At 36.9% G+C, this 22,816-nt stretch overlaps 1 protein-coding gene across 1 annotated transcript in view; it reads right to left on the bottom strand.

Moving 5' to 3' along the window:
- Nucleotides 1–22,816, bottom strand: part of LOC120517711 (non-compact myelin associated protein) — a 55,345-nt gene that overhangs the window by 9,227 nt on the left and 23,302 nt on the right. Inside the window, exon 2 of the mRNA XM_039740164.1 lies at nt 1,438–1,529. Within this exon, the coding sequence (XP_039596098.1) occupies nt 1,438–1,519 (82 nt within the window). The 5' untranslated portion in view covers nt 1,520–1,529. The remainder of the gene's footprint in view (nt 1–1,437; nt 1,530–22,816) is intronic.

The following is a 22,816-nucleotide window of genomic DNA, read 5'->3' as shown; positions in this document are numbered from 1 at the left end:
TTGCACATTTCATTTTGCAAACATGCTTTACATGTCTCTATTTTGGTACATATTGCAAAGAACATTAAAATCATAATTTAGGTTTCTGTTGTTTTTTTTAAATATACTATATAAACTGTGTGCCATTAATCTTTTGCAGTGTAACATGCAGCATTTATAGTATTAAATGCACTTATTAATTAGTTACAGAATTGCAGTAGCTAACTTCAGTCTTTTATAAAAGAAGACATTTTGGAAATTTTGAAAGATAGCTGATTGTTAACATTGTACAGGTATTTGGCAGTCACTTACTGATAACTGTATTCTTCTGCACCAAATGGACTGCAGGTTGGGCACCATAAACACAATAATTATCTCTCTATAGAATATAGAGTAGATACTGGAGTAATTTGCTTAAAATGAAAAGATTTCTAATATTTTAGTCTAATACATTTGTTGAGATTCATTTTCATTTTTTACTAATCATTTACACTGACATTCTACTTCAGATAGATAGGGACAGCCATCTCTTGAAAAAATGAAAGATCAGGTTCAAGAACACTTAATTGCATATCTGTCAATAATTCAAACTCAAATCTTCACAATATTTTCTGCGTGTACTATAAATAAATGGTATATGTTGTGGGGTTGGACAATGTAGGGTTCTTTGCATTAAACAAAAATGTATTTATGCAGATGAAAGAAAAGCCAAGCCCATTGTTAGTTTCTGACACTTTTGGATCAATCATGGTGCCTCCTGGGGAGTCCACTCTAGTTATGGTGTTTGTCCTAACCATTTTCAGCATTTATTTACTAATGACCATGCCAAAGGGTATGACGCTTAAGTAATAGCATCCTTTCAGCATTTAGTGTTGTTTGCCCTGGTGTCTACTTTGCTTGTCTTTGTAATTGTTAGGATACAATTAAGTGGGCAATCACTACAGAAACAGTTAAATAAAAAGGAGAATGAAAAACAAGACTTAAATAGTTATAGGTCTGACAAACATACAAATATATATAAATAAAAATAAACAGCTAATTAAATAAAAATTCAGTTACAAAGTAAAATAGATCATTGATTGTGGAAGTACTTGGAGGAAAAAACTGCAATTAAATTGGGCCACAGGACTAAACTTGACAATTGCAACTGCAGGCAGAGCTGAAATAAGCCATCCTGTAAAATATGAGTTATTGATTAATCCTACAGCTTTTTTATTTTCTTTTTCAGTTAAGTTTTTGGCTTGAACAAAAACTAGCTGTTTCACTTGCCCCCTAAAATCATCGTTTAGAATGTTGTTGGAGAATAAAGTAATTTTAGCTAATGCTTGCTTTGCTTTGAGTGGGCTGTACCTTTCAAGAAAATGTGCAAATGTTTTTTAGAGTGATTTTTTTTTGTCCAGATTTGGAAAAAAAGAAATCTTGAATGTGTCATTCAATGAAAGAGAAATCTCATCTTACTCTGATAAAGTAGCTGCTCCGTGGATTTGGTTGTTGAATTCGAAGAAGTTGACACTGAGGTTGATGAAGTAGTGGTTTGCATCTCTAGGCCTCTGCGAGGAAAAACAACAGGAGAGTGTATTACATTTTCACATAAATTGAAATGTGTGTCTACCCATTTTTTAACTGTTCTCATACATGGTTCATTGGGTAGCCAGCTTACCACGGGTATATGCACCTTGAACAGATGCTGATGCTGAACACCAACAGGCTGTACATTGCTCACATGAACAAAAGGGAACATTGTGTGCTACAGACAGGGAAGACTGCTTCAGAGGATATGTTTCCTAGCAGCAAGGACTTCCTCATACCAGACTCCTACTAAACACTTTACAGGAATTTGGAGGCACCTTCTGCTCCATGTAAAGAATTTATTCTGCAAACATCAAAGTTAACTATAGTTGCAAGAGATTTCAAATGAATGCACTATTGCATAATTAATGAAGTCAAATAATAGTGAAAGGTGTATTTTTCTCAAAAAAGACAAATGGTGTGTGCAAAATTGATGTTTTATTATAAAGTATGTTTCATAACCATAAAAAAAGTACATTTTATCTTATTTAAATCATTGTTGAAACTTGCTATTATATGGAATGGACATTATTAATTTTAAAATATTTGTTAATAATAATAATTTACCCTTATTATAATCATCATTGTTACATTGAATGGTAAAGTTATTAACAAAATATGTTACCTTAAGAAAAATATAATGATTAAACTCGATGCTACTAAAATATGACCCTGAAATTCTATATAGAATGATACTCATTAGAATAATAAACATTTATAAATTGTTTACAGTATCAAATGTCCCAAAAAAAGTTAATCTGTGATATTTCTATTTATCATACAACTGATGATGTAATACTGTACACTATATAATACTTTTAATAGCTATGACCAGTGGTTAACATGGAAGATTTAAAAGAAAAAATCTCTAGGAAGCAACATCTTGGAGAAAATAGACCTCTGGGGTCTCGTAGACATGAAGTTTTTAGTACATAACCTTACCCATTAGACTCTACACTGTGTGCACAATTATTAGGCAAGTTGTATTTTTGAGGATTAATTTTAATATGGAACAAACACAGTGCTAATAGTCAATCCAAAATGTTAATAAACCTGAAACCTGAATGTTTCACAACGGAAATGTGAGTGTGAATATCATCAGGGGAATACATATGTGCACACAATTATTAGGCAACTATTAGTGTTCAGATTTATTATGCAACTAAAGGAAAAATGAAAATTTTCCCATCTCACTTGTTTATTTTCATCTGTTATAGTGAGAGTAATAAACAAACACCTCAAAATTTACAAATAAACATCTCTGACATTTCAAAAAAAATAAATCAATCAATGAATGACCAATATAGCCACCCTTCTTTCCAATAACAGTCATAAGCCTTTCCATTCATGTAGTCTGTCAGTTTCTTGATCTGTTGACGATCAGCTTTTTGTGGAGCAGTGACTACAGCCTCCCAGACACTCTTCAGAGAGGTGTATTGTTTTTCTCCCCCGTAAATCTAGCGTTTAAGAAGTGCCCACAAGTTCTCGATAGGGTTTAGGTCAGATGAGGAAGGGGCCATGTCATTATTCCTTCATCTTTAAGGCCTTTACTGGCTGGCCACGCAGTGGAGAACTTCGATGCAAGTGATGGAGCATTGGCCTGCATAAAAATCATGGTCTTTTCCTGTATCACTGTTTGAAGAAAGTGTCTTGAAAAACTGGCAGTAGGTTTGGGAGTTGATTTTGAGTTCATCTTCAATGCAAAAGGTCCAACTAGCTCATCTTTAAAAATACCAGCTCATACCAGTACCCCACCTCCACGTTGGAGTGGAGCTCTGTGCCCATTACTGATCCACAGGTCCATCCATCTGGTCCATCAAGAGTCACTCTCATCTCATCGGTCCATAAAACCTTTGAAAAAAATCGGTCTTCAGATATTTCTTGGCCCAGTTTTGACGTTTCAACTTATGTTTCTTGTTCAGTGGTGGTTGGGTTTCAGCCCTCCTTACCTTGGCCATGTCTTTGAGCACTGAACACCTTGTACTTCTGGGCACTCCAGGTAGGTTGCAGCTCTGGAATATGAAAGTACTGGAGGATAATGGGTTCCTGGTAGCTTCACGTTTGATTCTTCTCAAATCTTTGGCAGCTAATTTGCGTCTTTTGTTCTCAACACGTTTCTTGCGACCCTGTTGACTATTTGCAACAAAATGTTTGATGGTTCTGTGATCACACACCAATATCTTAGCAATTCCAAAAGTGCTGCATCCCTCTGAAAGACTTTTTACAATTTTTGACTTTTCAGAGTCAGTTAAATCTCTTTTTTGGCCCATTTTGCCTGAGGAAAACTAGCTGCCTAATAATTCTTCACACCTTGATATAGGGTGTTGATCTCCTTAGGCCACACCCTCCCTCATTACACAAATACACATCACCTGACGTGCTTAAATCCAATAAGCATTCAAGTTAATACAGCTTGGAGTTGGAATATACGCATTAAAAATGATGATATGGTCAAAATACTCACTTGCCTAATAATTGTGCACACAGTGTATAATAATAGAGTTAGCATGAAAGAGATGCTCAAGGTTTGAGAATGCCATCATTTGAAGTTGATGCTGTTGGACTAAGAATAACACAGTTTCATGAGGTAGAACAGTGCTACCAAGATAATATACAGTAGGTGGACTGTGCGGAGCTCCTTCTGGTGTTTGTTGTGAGAACCAGTGTTTAGAGCCCCTTTGTACAGGTTTGCGGTGATCCACTAAATAGCTAGACTTTAATTTTACCAAAGTTCAGAGCTCATATTTCCAAAGTGGAAGCAAGGTTGCAGCATATTCTCCCAGAAACTTTACTATTAGTGTTGGGGAGGAAAGTGAAGGTGATAGAGAACAGTAGAGGCAGCAGTAGCAAGTGGGAGATGTCTGATGTGTGCATTTGTTGTATGCAAGTTCCCTATTGTGATATATTATATAGACCAAAACTTTTTTTTACATCCCATTGGTGTGTAAAAGAAGTATAATTTTTTAAAGAACCATGACTGTGAGGGGTACATAGGAACAAGTTAGAAGCTATCAAAACCATGGTTTTTTGCATGAGTAATTTATGTTTGTCTGTAAAATAATAATAATGAAAAGAACAAAACTTTACCAAGTGCACCTAAAAGCTGCTTTGTGAGTGCTGTAAAGTCCCCAGGCCTGTTTTTGTGCACCTTCAAGCCAAAGAGAATTCCTTTCATGTCAGTAGCCAAATGAGGTGAGTGCAAATGGAAGATGAGATTAGACATTCTTTTCTTGTGATTATATGTGGCAGTAAATGCTTTCTTCTTTAAGAGGCCAATTAGAAAAAAAAAAAAGTATTGTGTTTGAAATAAAGAAGTAAATACCATGTATTTCAGGTTACTGTTTTATAATTTGGTATTTAAGTGTCACTTGAATATTTAGTAAAACATATTTTGGTGTAGCATATGCTGGAATAGCAGCCACACATTAACAGACATCAGAGTGATGTCTGGGTAAAAATTGAACTTAGTTGAAATGTGAAATAATATGCAGCAAAACACAAACTCATGTGTATACATACTCAACCACACAGGTCGATCCATAGAGAGAGTGAGAGAAATACTGAAATAATAATAAACATGAGAATTACAGGATAATATTAACAACTGTAAACATTAACAATAATCACCTGGCAGTCCTTCAGCAAGACTGAGCTTTAGAAGCTGCAAATATGGATGTTATTCCATTAATCTACAGTAAAAGTCCCTGACAAAGCTTCTGGCCAATTACAGGCGGAGGTTAATGTTTCTGGATATTGCAATCCAGAACAACATCCCAAATGAGCTCTGTGGGGATTAAGGCCATATAGTAAAGGCTAATCAAGGCAGCATTTGCTCTCATTTCTCAGGACAGTCGTGGCAACAGTAGCTATGTGTGGGCTGGCATCGTTCTGCTATAGGGCTGGTGTTCTAGGAGGTGCGATACAGCGGTCCTCTAAACGTCACCTTGCTCTAAGACGAGCAGTATAGAGCCCGTCCCTCACTGTCTGATCACTGACATAATAGTTATGTCTGCCAGCAGCCTGAAATGATCTTTTAGATAGACCAGTCTAAAAGATGCCAGTCACCAGTCTAATATATCACTTCTGCTATGGTGTTGCTGCCTGAAGGAAACCAAGTCTTGGAACTGTTTTGTTCTGCTGAATCCTTCTCTTTAGTTGGGACAGTGGCTAAATCACACGTAAGTGGTGTTGGATAATGCTTACAGCATGCCAAAGGCTCCCTTTCTGTTTTCTGTTGACATTTGATACATTATGGAATACATAGAAAACTGACTGTGGCTTTTGTCTTGCCATGACCTAAGCTTTGAATTAATGCATTTTTGACAGTGGCTTCATCAGACTTTATTCATCCTGGAACTTGTTGAATAAATATAATATTTGTGCATTTGGCATGTTGCAGTGCCTTGCTATTCAAGCTGTACCATTTCATGTCAGAAGGTTTAAAAGAAATTGACAGTTTTTTATGAAAATACAAAAGCTATGACTATAGTTTTCTCATTAAAGTAGATGTTTTGTTTCTTTTTTCCTTAAGTATACATATATACCTCTTGTAAATTTATGGGATTATTGGGTTCCGTGTACAGATTACCATGAGATACTTATTTGCATTTACTAATCAACATGCAGCATGTCCACATTCTCCAACTAGGTGTAACACTTCTTGATTTGATTAGGTAAAGCTTTAATGAAGGCATTAAATAAAATTTAACCTGTTTTTCTTTAGAAAGGAACTTCCTGAGGGTAGTTTTTCCCAGGGTGAGACAGGAAAGAGACAAGAAAGCTTATGTATGTTAAAAAAAAAAAAAACAAAACCAAAAGAGAAAGTGCAATATGCAGATAGTTTTCTGCCCCTTACTGCGGTTTTGATGTGCTAAGTTAGTTTGCAAAAATGAAAATGGCTGAAATAGAAGGGACATTAAAAAGAGTTTTCAGGAAAGAGAAATGCAATGAAAATTGAAGTCTGGAAATTTGTTTGAAAGGAACTAGTTTTGTGTTGTTTTCCCCTGTTATTTTGTCTCCTTGTATATATGTATTTAATGTGTACAGTTGTGGTTTTAAATAATTTATTGGAATTCAGATTTAGTGAATGATTTCATTAAAAGACTAAATTAACTACTTTGCAAAGTCTAGTATATTGTACCTGGACACCTATCAAAAATAAAGTGAAATTTATGGTTGACTTATAATGATTTAGATTTGCAATTGTTGTATGAAAAGCCTAAAAAGGTTGCATAACATTGTGTCTTTGGTGGGGAAACAGGGGAATTTTGAGTTTTAGTGATGTCAGAAGGTGTGTGATTCTGTATATTGGAATGTTTCAGACAAAGTTAATTAAATAAATGCATTGCAAAATGTTATAATAAATGGTACATTTAATTATATTTCCATATAATTTTATTATTATTTATGACCAAGCAGTATGGAAGGAGTAGAACAACTGATTCTCTGGATTGATTGGAACTGTTTTAGGAGTAGGAACAGTTAGAATTCCCCTTTGGTCCTTCTATACGAGGGGCAGACAAAACGTTTGTGGAATTGTGATACAACAGGAGAGTGGCCGATCAGATTGGGTGACTCGTACAGTATCAGCACTGCAGCACTTGTGTATCTGAAGCTGATTTCCCCAATTTGTACCTGAACTTCACGTTATCACGTTGTTCAAACTGCAGCATTGCACTGAATGATTTGCATACGTCTAACTGACACGGTCATTAAAACAGTACTACATGCTGAAACCAATGCAGACCTGTTGTAACTGGTATACAGATGCGCTCCCCTTCACAATAATGTGTGCGTAAGCTGCCTCACCTTAGTGTGTATGTGTATATATACACACACACACACACACACATATATATATATACACACACACACACACACACATATATATAATATATACACAGTGGGTACGGAAAGTATTCAGACCCCCTTCAATTTTTCACTCTTTGTTATATTGCAGCCATTTGCTAAAATCATTTAAATTATTTTTTTTCCTCATTAATGTACACACAGCACCCCATATTGACAGACAAAAAAAATAATTTTTGAAATTGTTGCAGATTTATTAAAAAAGAAAAACTGAAATATCACATGGTCCTAAGTATTCAGACCCTTTGCTCAGTATTTAGTAGAAGCACCCTTTTGAGCTAATACAGCCATGAGTCTTCTTGGGAAAGATGCAACAAGTTTTTCACACATGGATTTGGGGATCCTCTGCCATTCCTCCTTGCAGATTCTCTCCAGTTCTGTCAGGTTGGATGGTAAACGTTGGTGGACAGCCATTTGTAGGTCTCTCCAGAGATGCTCAATTGGGTTTAAGTCAGGGCTCTGGCTGGGCTATTCAGGAACAGTCACAGAGTTGTTGTGAAACCACTCCTTTGTTATTTTAGCTGTGTGCTTAGGGTCATTGTCTTGTTGGAAGGTAAACCTCCGGCCCAGTCTGAGGTCCTTAGCAGTCTGGAGAAGGTTTTTGTCCAGGATATCCCTGTACTTGGCCGCATTCATCTTTCCCTCGATTGCAACCAGTCGTTCTGTCCCTACAGCTGAAAAACACCCCCATAGCATAATGCTCCCACCGCCATGCTTCACTGTGGGGACTTTATTGGACAAGTGATGAGCAGTGCCTGGTTGTCTCCACACATACCGCTTAGAATTAAGGCCAAAAAGTTCTATCTTGGTCTCAGCGGACCAGAGAATCTTATTTCTCACAATCTCAGAGTCCTTCAGGTGTCTTTTAGCAAAGTCCATGCGGGCTGTCATCTGTCTTGCCTCTCCTCAGTGTGTGTGTGTATATATATTATGGGGTGCCAAACAGGCAAATACATTGATTTTCTGAATATATAAAGTCAAAACTTGAATATATAAAGTCAGCGTCGGAATATATAAAGTCAGCACTGGAATATATAAAGTCAAAACCTGAATATATAAAGTCAGCGCTGGAATATATAAAGTCAAAACTTGAATATATAAAGTCAGCGTCGGAATATACAAAGTCAGCTCTGGAATATCCATCTATTTCCCAACCCGTTGAATCCGACCACAGGATCACGGGGGTCTGCTGGAGCCAATCCCAGCCAACACTGGGCGCAAGGCAGAAACCAATCCTGGGCAGGGCACATGCATCATTTTCAAAACATTAACTGAACAGTGTTTTTTTAATTTATTTTTCTGAATATGTTTTTGTTAACTTATTTCAGTTTTTTTAGTTTACTAAAAATGTGCCTGAGTCGTTTCAATCAATATATTTTGACTTTATATATTCAGAAACAAGTTTGACTTTATATATATCGATGCTGACTTTATATATTCAAGTTTTGACTTAATATATTCGGAAATGACTTTATATATTCAAGTTTTCACTATATATTCTGACGCCGACTATTCAGAAAATCAATGTATTTGCCTGTTTGGCACCCCATAATATATATATGTGTGTGTGTGTATATATATATATATATATATATATATATATATATATGTGTGTGTATACAGTAATCCCTCGCTATATCGCTCTTCAACTTTCGCGGCTTCACTCTATCGCGGATTTTATATGTAAGCATAACTAAATATATAACGCTGATTTTTCACTGCTTTGCGGGTTCTGTGGACAATGTGTCTTTTCACTTCCTTGTACATGCTTCCTCAGTTGGTTTGCCCAGTTGATTTCATACAAGTGACGCTATTGGCGGATGACTGAGAAGCTAACCAATCAGAGCACGCAGTTAAGTTCCTGTGTGCTGAATGCAGTGTTAACCAGGAAGTCTCGTCTCGCTCATTCAGCATCAACGTGTTTCGCTGTGTAAAGAGTTAACTTTTGTGCTCTTTTGTGTTTAACTTTGTGCATAGTCAAGCCCTTCATTATGGCTCCAAAACGATCTGCTCCTGTTACTTTTTCAGGGGCCGTGCCCAAGCGCCAAACGGAAGATGTTAACGATTGCCGAAAAGGTAAATGTTTTGCATTTGTTGAAGGAAGGGAAAATCTGTAGGACGCCGTTACAGCATCAATGAGGCTACGATTCTGTTTATTTAAAAAGTAGGAAAGGAATATAAGATCTATGGCCGCAGTGTCCTTTTAACCAGGGTGCAAAACGAGTTTAAGTGGATGTAATAAGGCAGTAGTCTGGATGGAATCTGCTTTAGGGATTTGGATTGAAGACTGCCAGAAGAAGAACAACGGCAGTGCTACACAATCGCCTGAAGTGGCTCCTTTGGAAGAACTGTAACGCGCTCCTTTGTTGTGCAGTAAAATTAAACTCATTGTTATCGGACAAGTCATCGTGTCATTTTTGGTGAGTAACCATAATTAATTTTCTACTTACAGTACTTAGTACATGTACGTACGTTTAGTGTCACTGTACACACATTTACTGTATACTATTTTTCTTGTATTGTACGTATTTATTGCTGGTTGGCCTGTCTATCGTAATGGCTGTAACATATGTGATATCGGAGACACTCAATATCTTTAAAATAATATTTAGGTTTTACTGTATATAAACAGTGTGTTTATATACATCATTTCAATGAATCTTACCTAATATCTAAGAGAATACAAAGGGATTATGCTGTATAACAGTGCAGGGCTTAAAATATATAAAAATAACAATACAAAAATGATTTTCACCTATCGGGGGTTCTGGAGCATAACCCCTGCGATCGAGGAGGATTACTGTATATATAATATATATATATATATAATATTTTACACCTTTCGACAACCACCAATGCCTCATAAACTTCTTAGATTCACAGGTGACAATTTCCGTAGTGGACACTTTGATGTTTATGAATATTGTAAACTCTCAAAAGCTGGATGCGAAGTTATCGATGAAACCGGTTGTATGCTTACAACGCTTGACAGATGCCACTTCAACACAAGTCCTGCAAATACTGTCGTAATTGAAACAAACCATGAAACTCAACCGATTATGACAGCAGCAATCCAAGCTGTGAGATTTGAGACAGGATTACTTTTCACATGGCCAACTGTACGTTGCATGCTCAAGAGTAAGCTCAGCGCACAGCTTGGTCATATTACAACCGGAGGGCCGAACTGACAACGTGGTATACAAAGAGATCCTTAACAAATAATTATTGGTATATTTTCCCTCAGTTTAAAAAGGTTTACTTTTTATATATATATATATATATATATATATATATACATATATATACACACACACACACACACACACAACATATATATTTTTAATAAATTTGCAAAAATCTCAAGTAAACTTTTTTTATGTTGTCGTTATGGGGTGTTGTGTGTAGAATTCTGAGTAAAAAAATGAATTTAATCCATTTTGGAATAAGGCCGTAACATAACAAAATGTGGAAAAAGTGATGCGCTGTGAATACTTTCCGGATGCACTGTATATGCCTTTGCATTTATGTCTTTTTTATTTAGTTCGAAATAAGCCAATCATTTTCTTTTTTTGTTTTTGCTACTTGTAAAGCATCTGCTTCTTTGCCTTCTTTAAACTGAACCATATTCTGTCCTGGAAAATAATCGGTAATAATTTTACAGAATGACTTTGACTGTGCATTGGTAATTCCATTAAATGCCACCCGTTTTCCATTGTACTAATGTATTGCGTATCTAAATATGCTTGAACTTCATCCTGTGCTTGTTCTTTCGATAACGTTACGCATACTCTATTGTGCCCTTTATGAATGTACTTGTAGATGTACTTACTGTAATTCTCATCACTGATGCACAATACTCGACATTAATATGACAATCAAATGTTTTTAGCCAATATGGGTTATATGGTACAATCACTGAATTATCGATCATGACAATTTTCCATCTTTCTTTCCGTGATAAGTTCGTGACGATTGTCTCTTCGGCGATAATCTGGAAAGCCAGCCTTAGTCATATCTGTTGTTTGAATGAAAGCTTTTGTAAATTTTTTTAAAACACTTTTTTTCTTTCGAGTCCCAACATGCTGAATCTTTTAAATGAGGTCCGTGAGACATGTGTTTAATGACTTTGTACCATAATTCGGGATTGGTTTCTCTGTTTGGAATTTCAGCAGAGACAAAACAATGTACATCATCAGCAGTTAATAATTTTTTTGTAAAGTAACGAATAAATGCATGTGAGGTAAACGTTTTTGAAATTTGATCGTGTAAATGTATGCTCGGATTTGACCAAACACCCTTTTGAGTTCTTTCAATAAAATTAAGACTTTCTGGTAAAAAAGTTTACTTACGAATGTCAGATAATCCAGAGCTGATGTAGCTGGTCGCATTGTTTTCAAGAATCTCCAGGTTTCTGGCCATTGTGGATTGCATGTCATTGTAATAAATAAATCTGGTTGACTAATAGTTCTGGATATTGCCATTGCATCATGATATAACTGTTGCAATGCTCTTGGACTACCTTGATATGATGATGGTAATATTATTGCCTGTACTACCTATTTTGAATTTGTCTGAACTATTGATATTTGAATTTTGAACGTGATCAATGAGTCCTTGCATATGTTCCGTTCTAAGTTCTGCTTGATTCGATTTAATAAAGAAAAGATGATTAGCTTCGACTTTTAGAAACACATTAATAATGTAATGTTGTGCTAGACGTTGAGATGACAGAAGTGGGTTAAATACATTGGTTAGTATCGCTAATTTTGCCCCGAAATATTGTGTTGGTATTATTCGTTTTTCTGAATTCGTGTGTTTTATATTGTATGACCATCCTGTTTCTCCATCTGGGAAAAGCAAAGGAAAGAGTAATGGATCAGAATGTGGTGAATTATTAGACAGAAATGTCGATTTATGTTCTGCTTTCGGATAAACATGAATATCTACTCTGTTTTTGATATTTCCGTCTTTCGAAACTATTATCGCTGATAACTCGTCACATGTTGGTTTGTTATATATGCGTGCGTGATCTTTCTTATTCATATAGAAATCCAAGAAAACTTCTTTATCCGTGTTCTGTCCTCGCTTTATCCTGCTTTTTTTTCCAATGACACCTGGTCTGTGGTGATTATTTTCCCTTTTTCGAGTAATAATTTTGGTTAGTTTGCGCTAATATGATCTTTACTTTCTTTTTTTATACTTTCTAATTTTCCTACTTCCATATTCTTTAACTTTGTCCACATGTGTATCACGCCAAGGTTTTTTTTTTTTTTGAGCTTTTCGAATTCCTCTGCTTTCATAATCTCTAACCTGCTCTGCATGTCTATAGCGCCAATGTCCAGATTGGACGTGCTTTTTTTTCTTTTCAATTCCACTTGTTCTGGGCTGATAATTACTTTCCTTATTTTCTGAATTTGCACCTAGATTATTCTTTTTCATTTTTTGTCTCTCCAATGCTTTTGAGCCTCTTTTCTCTGTGCTGCTCTTTCATCTTTGTTTAGTCCTCTTCGTTTCATTTATAACGTATTGTCCTTATACGCTTTATATGCGCTGAGAGCCCTGGATCTGTGTGTGCTCAAAGCATTTACACGATTGATGGTTTTTCTCTTTGTGGTCTTATTTGATATTGGTTGCAAGTAGGGTGTGTCTTGCAAGAATGTCATGTTCTATGTCATCGCAAGATGTTCCTGGATCAATCTCTTGGCACAAAGTCTCATGTTTAAGGTCCCCGCGAGGCACTCCATGGCCAATCTATTTAGTCTCGTGGGTCTTTTAAGTGTGTTCCGTGATCTTAACATGAAGATCACGTATCGTCTCCTAATCATTCCCTCCCACAGGATTTATTTTTATAATAGAGAGATATATATATTACACTAGCAAAATACCCGCGCTTCGCAGCGGAGAAGTAGTGTGTTAAAGAAGCAATGAAAAAGAAAAGGAAACATTTTGAAAATAACGTAACATGATTGTCAATGTAATTGTTTTGTCACTGTTATGAGTGTTGCTGTCATATATATATATATATATATATATATATATATATATATATATATATATATATACACCCACACACACACATAAACATATATAAACTGCTCAAAAAAATTAAAGGAACACTTTGAAAACACATCAGATCTCAATGGGAAAAAGAAATCCTCCTGGATATCTATACTGATATAGACTGGGTAATGTGTTAGGAACGAAAGGATGCCACATCGTTTGATGGAAATGAAAATGATCAACCTACAGAGCCCTGAATTCAAAGACGCCCCAAAAATCAGAGTGAAAAATTATGTGGCAGGCTAGTCCATTTTGCCAAAATTTAATTGCAGCAACTCAAAATTGTACGCAGCACTTTGTATGGCCCCTGTGTTCTTGTATACATGCCTGACAACATCAGTGCATGCTTCTAATGAGATGACAGATGGTGTTGTGGGGGATCTCCTCCTAGATCTGGACCAGGGCATCACTGAGCTCCTGGACAGTCTGAGGTGCAACCTGGTGGCATTGGATGGACCAAAACATAATGTCCCAGAGGTGTTCTATTGGATTTAGGTCAGGAAACTGTGGTGGCCAGTCAATGTATCAATTCCTTCAGGAACTGCCTGCATACTCTCACCACATGAGGCCAGGAATTGTCATGCACCAGGAGCCACTGTACCAGCATAGGGTCTGACAATGGGTCCAAGGATTTCATCGTGATACCTAATGGCAGCCAAGGTGCATTTGTCAAGCCTGTAGCGGTCTGTGTGACCCTCCATGGATATGCCTCCCCATACAATCATTAACCCACCACCAAACTGCTCATGCTGAATGATTTTACAGGCAGCATAATGTTCTCCATGGCTTCTCCAGACCCTTTCACTTCTGTCACGTGCTCAGGGTGAACCTGCTCTCATTTGTAAAAAGCACAGGGCACCAGTGGTGCATCTGCCAATTCTGGTATTCTATGGCGAATGCCAATCAAGCTGCATGCTGCTGGGCAGTGAGCTCAGGGCCCATTAGAGGACATGGGGCCCTTGGGTCACCCTCATGAAGTCTTTCTGGTTGTTTGGTCAGAGACATTCACACCAGTGGCATGCTGGAGGTCTTTTTGTAGGGCTCTGGCAGTACTCATCCTGTTCCTCCTTGCCCAAAGGAGCAGATACTGGTCCTGCTGATGGGTTATGGACCTTCTATGGCCCTCTCCAGCTCTCCTAGAGTAACTGCTTGTCTCCTAGAATCTCCTCCATGCCCTTGAGACTGTGCAGGGAGACACAGCAAACCTTCTGGCAATGACACGTATTGATGTGCCATCCTGGAGAAGTTGGACTACCTGTGCAACCTCTGTAGGGTCCAGGTATCGCCTCATGCTACCAGTAGTGACACTGACAGTAGCCAAATGCAAAACTAGTGAAGAAACAGTCAGAAAAGATGAGGAGGGAAAAATGTCAGTGGCCTCCTCCTGTTAAAAAACCATTCCTGTTTTGGGGGTCATCTCATTGTTGCCCCTCTAGTGCATCTGTTGTTAATTTCATTGACACCACAGCAGCTGAAACTGATTAACAACCCCCTCTGCTATTTAACTGACCAGATTAATATCCCATAAGTTTCATTGACTTTATGCTATACTCTGATTAAAAAGTGTTCCTTTAATTCTTTTGAGCAGTATATATATATACATATACACATAAACACACATACATCCACATATATATACATATTTATATATACATATCTACACATATATACATATCTACACACACATATACCTATATATATATATATACACACACACATACATATATATACATACGCACAAACATATATATACACATATACATATGCATATACATACATATATAAATATACACACACATATATATATCTACATATATTCACACATACATATACACACACACATATAAATACATCCATCCATTTTCCAACCCGCTGAATCCGAACACAGGGTCACGGGGGTCTGCTGGAGCCAATCCCAGCCAACACAGGGCACAAGGCAGGAACCAATCCCAGGCAGGGTGCCAACCCACCGCAGGACATACACACACCCACGCACCAAGCACACACTAGGGCCAATTTAGAATTGCCAATCCACCTAACCTGCATGTCTTTGGATTGTGGGAGGAAACCCACGCAGACACGGGGAGAACATGCAAACTCCATGCAGGGAGGACCTGAAAAGCGAACCTGGGTCTCCTAACTGCAAGGCAGCAGCGCTACCACTGTGCCACCGTGCCGCCCCATATACATATATATATATATATATATATATATACACACACACACACACACATATATATATATATATATATATATATATATATATATATATATATATATATATATATATATATATATATATATATATATATATAATATATATATAATATATTTTACACCCTTTGGGGTGCGAGCAGCTGTTGCTGGGCATGCCAGAATCCATTGAGGAAGAAAACAGAAAAACATTATTTGTACAAAATCTTAATTTATTTATCCATTCCTAAATAGTTAAATGGGCAGGCTATTTCGTATCAGTGCAATACGCTGCTTGTTAAAATGGATGACTTCCGCTCTTACGTGCACATAGTGTTGCATGGGCATTATGAACTATCGTATCTGTTCAAGTTCTATTTAAGTTTTAAATATAAGTAATTTTTATTTTGTCGACAGAAATATCTTTGGTAGGAATGTAAGTTAAATTTAGTCATCATTGCATAAATTTTTCTTCACCATAGAAATGTAAAGACTAAATTCAACTTACATTCCTACCAAAGATATTTCTGTCGACTAAACAGAACCTACTTATATCCAAATAGAACTTGAAAAGATATATTCTTTTGAATCTGAGCGCGCATTTTAGATCGACTTAACGCGCTTTACATCGAGCCCCGTGCTATTGTGCTCTGGCCTGCCTGCCTCAATAAGTCACCGTCGCTTTGCTCTTACTTTTTTACCATTCATTTAATCATGGGCCTCTCTACAGTTTTGTTTATTTTCGGGTTGTAATGTTCATTAAATTTACGTATATCTGGTCCATTGGAGGAGCACACATCTCACACCTAGGCCTTTAGTACTGCTCTGTCTGAATCAACCTGCCCCTCAAAAACTAATGTATGGTTATAAAAACCATCTTAATATGCAGAAATACAGAATAAAGAGCCGCTGCATCGCAGATAGAATTGCAACATTTTACTCACCAAAAATTCGGATTATTTGTAAACAGAATCCATCCTCCTCTCTTTCCTCAAAAACAGTTCAATCACTCTGTCATACAGATTATCCATGCGCCTCAGTTCCATCAAAAAGTCCCTTTCTATTGCCATCAAAGCTAATGCTGAAAATCGAACCTGTGGCTTCTATCCAATCAATGGGTCTGAATACGGTGACGTCGCTGTACGCCTGCTAGAGGGCCGTACTGACACCAACTCAAAATCTGATTGGTTGAAGCAACAGGTTAATCGGCATATATTCTGTGTTAGAGTGTCTGCACAATGGATTGTAAAGTCCTCTCTGCCTGGCAACAAATGATGGCTGAAATGTGATTGGGAAAATACATGCCTGGAAGCAGCACAACCATCGGAAAAGCTATGAAAGGAAGCAGACAGACTATTTGGAATTATTTAATAAGTATTCATGGACAAAATATAATTAACATGAGTTATTCATTATTCAGATATTTTTACTTATGAATATGCTAAGCACAGTCCTTCACCCGCGAATATTTACCTTATATGGGCAGGCACTCAATTACGTGGGAGGAGTGATGATGCGACACGCAACTCCGTCTCCCACGGCCATCGAGTTGCAGTCTATTATAGTATATGGACGAAAAAATAGGTTCAAGTTATGACTATTACACGGAGAATTTCGAAATAAAACCTGCTTAACTTTTGTAAGTAAGCTGTAAGGAATGAGGCTGCCAAACTTCAGTCTTCTACCTGCACGGGAAGTTGGAGAATTAGTGATGAGTGAGTCAGTCAGTCAGTCAGTGAGGGCTTTGCCTTTTATTAGTATAGATTATTTCCGTTTTGTATGACAACATGAGATTAAAAATTTTTCTTAGCCATCAAAACAAACTACATAGGGTAAGTGCAATATGCAGCAGATATATATGTTTTATGTGGATTGTTACTCTAAAGGCTGGAATTTTGTAGTCGGTTGCACCCTTACAGGGCAATCCTTTCCTACCATTATTAAAAGAGCACAATTTTCAACATATGGAATGTGCTTGGAATTGGGAACGGCAGATATTTGTGTAATTAAAAATATATTTGCATATATGATCCCTAACAGTAACCTTTCATTGAATTATTTCTTTCACTGTGTGCAAGGTGGAGACTGAAATCTGACCTGCCAACCTGACCTGCTCTTTCTACTGTGTGCTCTATGGAGATAATTTTTTAGCTGTGTTAAATCAATTGTTTCTTTCTCTAAGCTATACTAGTTTTTTCAAAAGAGAACATCATTAAATAACGTGAGACAGCACTGTCTATAACATCTTTAAAAGAGATTTTACTAAAAAAAATTTAATTTCTTCCTTCCTTGATAAATCACATTTGTCACCAATCTGAGACCTTTCTAATGATGCTCTAATAGTTCAATCTGGTGCTCCTGATTTTAATTTTAGGTGCTTGAGGTAGTGATAAATATGGGTGTACTTACTTATTCCACATACAAAATTTGCATTTGCTGCATGTTTATGTAAATGTGCAATGGACTGTAAAATATAATGTGGCCTGATGTGTTTTTTATATCACCTTTACCCAAATATGTTGTTTAAATGAAGATCAAATCTTAATATGTCCACATATGTTAAATAGGAGAAAACATTTCACGGGTTGTGTTTACCTTTTATTTATCACAGGGAAGTGTTTGTGTTACATTCTGCAGCTGTGTTTTGATTTGGGAAAATGGTTCAAGGGATTAGAACATAAGTAGGCAAAGAATCAGAGAGAAGAGGTCCAATACTTCTATTTTATTTACTTAATCAACTATAATAATCAAACACATATAATGCAGACATACAAAACAAAACAATACTTACAGACATATAAAAAGACACAGAGCCATCATCCCAGACCAGTAGACTGAGGGGGCCCGCTTGTCAGTCTTGTCAGAGGACCAACTCATTTTGCCTTTCAAATACCGGGCGGTGCGCGCTGTCCCCACGGTTGAGCCTCCGAAAAAACTGAGGGCGAAGCCTTCCCTTATATACTAATTGAGCGTCTTTGCCCAAAGCGGCTTACGTGCAAGCAGCGTATACAGAAGTGATCAGTTTCAGTACACACCCTTCCACGGGACGCGGTGTTGTTTTGCACTTGGTCCTGATGGAGACGGCACCTGGTACCAGGAGGCACACAAAAATAAGGGCTGTATAATAAAAAGCCCCTCAAAGTGAAAAACAAGTCTGCATAACCCTTTGGCCATATTCCCAGTACTTTTCCTTCTTGAAGCTGGTTTTTGCACTGAGCGACCAGCGCCCATCTGCTCTCCTAATTCTTTAGAAAAATCCTTCCATTACAAGCTGGTATTATTATTAATATGCTGCTTTGATGTTTCTAAGAAACTAAAGAACCCAAAATCATAATCCAGCCTTGATGAACTACAGTTAGGTCCATAAATATTTGGACAGAGACAACTTTTTTCTAATTTTGATTCTGTGCATTACCACAATGAATTTTAAATGAAACAACTCAGATGCAGTTGAAGTGCAGACTTTCAGCTTTAATTCAGTGGGTTGAAGAAAACAATTGCATAAAAATGTGAGGCAACTAAAGCATTTTTTTTAACACAATCCCTTCATTTCAGGGGCTCAAAAGTAATTGGACAATTGACTCAAAGGCTATTTCATGGGCAGGTGTGCGCAAGTCTGTCGTTATGTCATATCAATTAAGCAGATAAAAGGCCTGGAGTTGATCTGAGGTGTGGTGTTTGCATGTGGAAGGTTTTGCTGTAAACAGACAACATGCGGTCAAAGGAGCTCTCCATGCAGGTGAAAGAAGCCATCCTTAAGCTGCGAAAACAGAAAAACCCATCCGAGAAATTGCTACAATATTACGAGTGGCAAAATCTACAGTTTGGTACATCCTGAGAAAGAAAGCAAGCACTGGTGAACTCAGCAAGCAAAAAGACCTGGACGTCCACGGAAGACAACAGTGGTGGATGATCACACAATCATTTCCATGGTGAAGAGAAACCCTTCACAACAGCCAACCAAGTGAACAACACTCTCCAGGGGGTAGACATATCGATATCCAAGTCTACCATAAAGAGAAGACTGCATGAAAGTAAATACAGAGGGTGCACTGCAAGGTGCAAGCCACTCATAAGCCTCAAGAATAGAAAGGCTAGATTGGACTTTGCTAAAGAACATCTAAAAAAGCCAGCAAAGTTCTGGAAAAACATTCTTTGGACAGATGAAACCAAGATCAACCTCTACCAGAATGATGGCAAGAAAAAAGTATGGAGAAGGCGTGGAACAGCTCATTATCCAAAGCATACCACATCATCTGTAAAACACGGTGGAGTCAGGCAGTGTGATGGCTTGGGTGTGCATGGCTGCCAGTGGCACTGGGACACTAGTGTTTATTGATGATGTGACACAGGACAGAAGCAGCCGAATGAATTCTGAGGTGTTCAGAGACATACTGTCTGCTCAAATCCAGCTAAATGCCGTCAAATTGATTGGGAGGCGTTTCATGATACAGATGGACAATGACCCAAAACATACAGCCAAAGCAACACAGGAGATTATTAAAGCAAAGAAGTGGACAATTCTTGAATAGCCAAGTCAGTCACCTGATCTTAACCCAATTGAGCATGCATTTCACTTGTTGAAGACTAAACTTCAGACAGAAAGGCCCACAAACAAACAGCAACTGAAAGCCGCTGCAGTAAAGGCCTGGCAGAGCATTAAAAAGGAGGAATCCCAGCATCTGGTGATGTCCATGAGTTCAAGACTTCAGGCTGTCATTGCCAGCAAAGGGTTTCAACCAAGTATTAGAAATGAACATTTTATTTCCAGTTATTTAATTTGTCCAATTACTTTTGAGCCCCTGAAATAAAGGGATTATGCTAAAAAAACTTTAGTTCCCTTGCATTTTTATGCAATCTTTTTGTTCAACCCACTGAATTAAAGCTGAAAGTCTGCACTTCAACTGCATCTGAGTTGTTTCATCTAAAATTCATTACAGTAATGTATGGAACCAAAATTAGAAAAAAATTGTCTCTGTCCAAATATTTATGGACCTAACTGTATGCCTGAGCAAAATTAGTTCTGCCAATCAATCACACTATACATTATAAAGCTACTGTCTCTGATTTAGCAAATTTCAAGGCATTTTATAAGTAAAAAGAAAAGCAGGCAGGGTAAACTAATTGTTTTTTGTCATACAGTAAGTCATTGGTGGCACTGAACCAGATTCCTTTTTACTCCATTCAGTATGTAATTTCAGTGTTTGGTTATTTGGATTTTAAAAGAAAAAAGAAAATAAATGTAAGGTATGTCAGATGTATTCTGCAGCATTTATCCATGGCAGTAATCTTCAGTGATGCCAACGTATCACACAGCACTGTAGGATTGAAGGCTGCTGTTATGAAATCCTAACGCATGTCAGGCTGTAATTGATTTATTTGACAGATATTCATTGTTTAAAGAACCTTAGGATACATCAGATTCTGTTCTAAGCTTAAAAATAAAATCCTGTGTCTTAAATAAGTATTATTAAATACAACAGTTTAGAGGGTACAATTGATCTCCATTACATCTTTGCTAGGCAGTACCATGAAAAAACATTTAGTGCAGCTTCATCGTAGCTTGGGAGACTCTTGAGCTCAGGAGGGGTTCTGTTGTTTCTCTTTCTTCATTGAAGGTTTTATCCCACATTTCAAGGATGGGAATGTCAATCTAATTGGCAACTAAATTGCCCTTTTATGTTACAGTGTTTTTCTATGAATTTCCTCAGTGATGGACTGATGATTTTCCTCCCTGTAATCCAAAAAAAAAGTGACCCCAGGAAATTAATGGGTGCATTTTTACTTGCAACTATTCCAGTTGCTGATGTTTGTTATTCATTTAATGGTTCAAAATCATAAGGGTGTGAACAATGCGAATTTGACCTCTCATTATAACTCATAAGAACCACTAAACAAATATAGTTAAATTATAAAAATGTAATTTTGTTCTATGATGTCGTACTCAACAATGCATTGGTGTAATTCAGCTGGTTCACTATATGCAATGTGTAAATCAAAGACAAGTAATCCCTGGCATGAAAATATTAATAAAGTATCTATCTATCTATCTATCTATCTATCTATCTATCTATCTATCTATCTATCTATCTATCTATCTATCTATCTATCTATCTATCTATCTATCTATCTATCTATCTATCTATCTATCTATCTATCTATCTATCTATAGTGAAGTCACCACATAGAGATGTCAAAAACTGGCTACCATTTCAGTGGCTGGATGACTTTGAATATAATCCATTGTTGTTTATCTGCTTCTTTTTTTATTAGGACCCTGCACTAATTATATACAACTTTCACAAAATATTTAGTTTACTCTGATGGCCTTTTATGGTAGCAGTAAAGGACACACAGCAATTTGCAGAATGGAATGTGGTGTGTCCAGGGCTAAATCTGAAAGTGCAGTTCTTCCGTATACTCTGTGCGGTATACAAGCTATTGTATCATGCACCATTTAATGTTTTTTTTAATTTTTTTTTTATTTTTGTCATTATAAACTGTATCTCATAGAATTTTGCAGTTTAAAATGTCTGAAATGAATACTGTTAGTATAACATTTGCCTGCAGTAAGTATTGTTTAAAAAAATGTTTATTTTTAATCTACTGTATTTAGATATTACTAGAATTGTCAGGCAAGAAACAGTGTTAAAACATGTTAAACTTGGGTTTGTCCTTATGGTTTTGTAGCTGTTAAAAACTTAGTGCAGCTTTCTCAGTCCTTTGTTGACGTGCAAAGTATGTTGGAAGTATGGCAGATTTTGTTTTCATTAGCATAAAAATTCTCTTTTAGCAGATTTTAAATTACTTTAATTGTTTGTTTATTTTGGTAGGTTGGACTGAGTTCTTCAGAAAACAGTGCAGGGTGTGGGATTAAAAAGAACAGCTGCTTTCACCACTTGTATGCCATGATGTATCTTTTATTACATTCTGAAAACTGCTGGAAGTGTGCTTTTGATGAACTTTTAATTGTGGGAGATGCTCAATTTCTTGTTCTACAGGTTTCTATTTTGAAAGCCAGGTGAATTCAGATTTAGGAGAAGCAGGTCAAAGGTGAAATAGCTAAGGTAAAGGCAACTTTGGTGATTCAATGAGCATTCAAGTCCCACTTTTGTGCTGCATTACTGATTATTAGTACTATTAACTT

This window comes from Polypterus senegalus, chromosome 17 (genome assembly GCF_016835505.1).
Source record: "Polypterus senegalus isolate Bchr_013 chromosome 17, ASM1683550v1, whole genome shotgun sequence".
Taxonomy (NCBI): domain Eukaryota; kingdom Metazoa; phylum Chordata; class Cladistia; order Polypteriformes; family Polypteridae; genus Polypterus; species Polypterus senegalus.
Note: the sequence above shows the minus strand (reverse complement) of the source record. Positions and strands in the feature narration are given on the sequence as shown.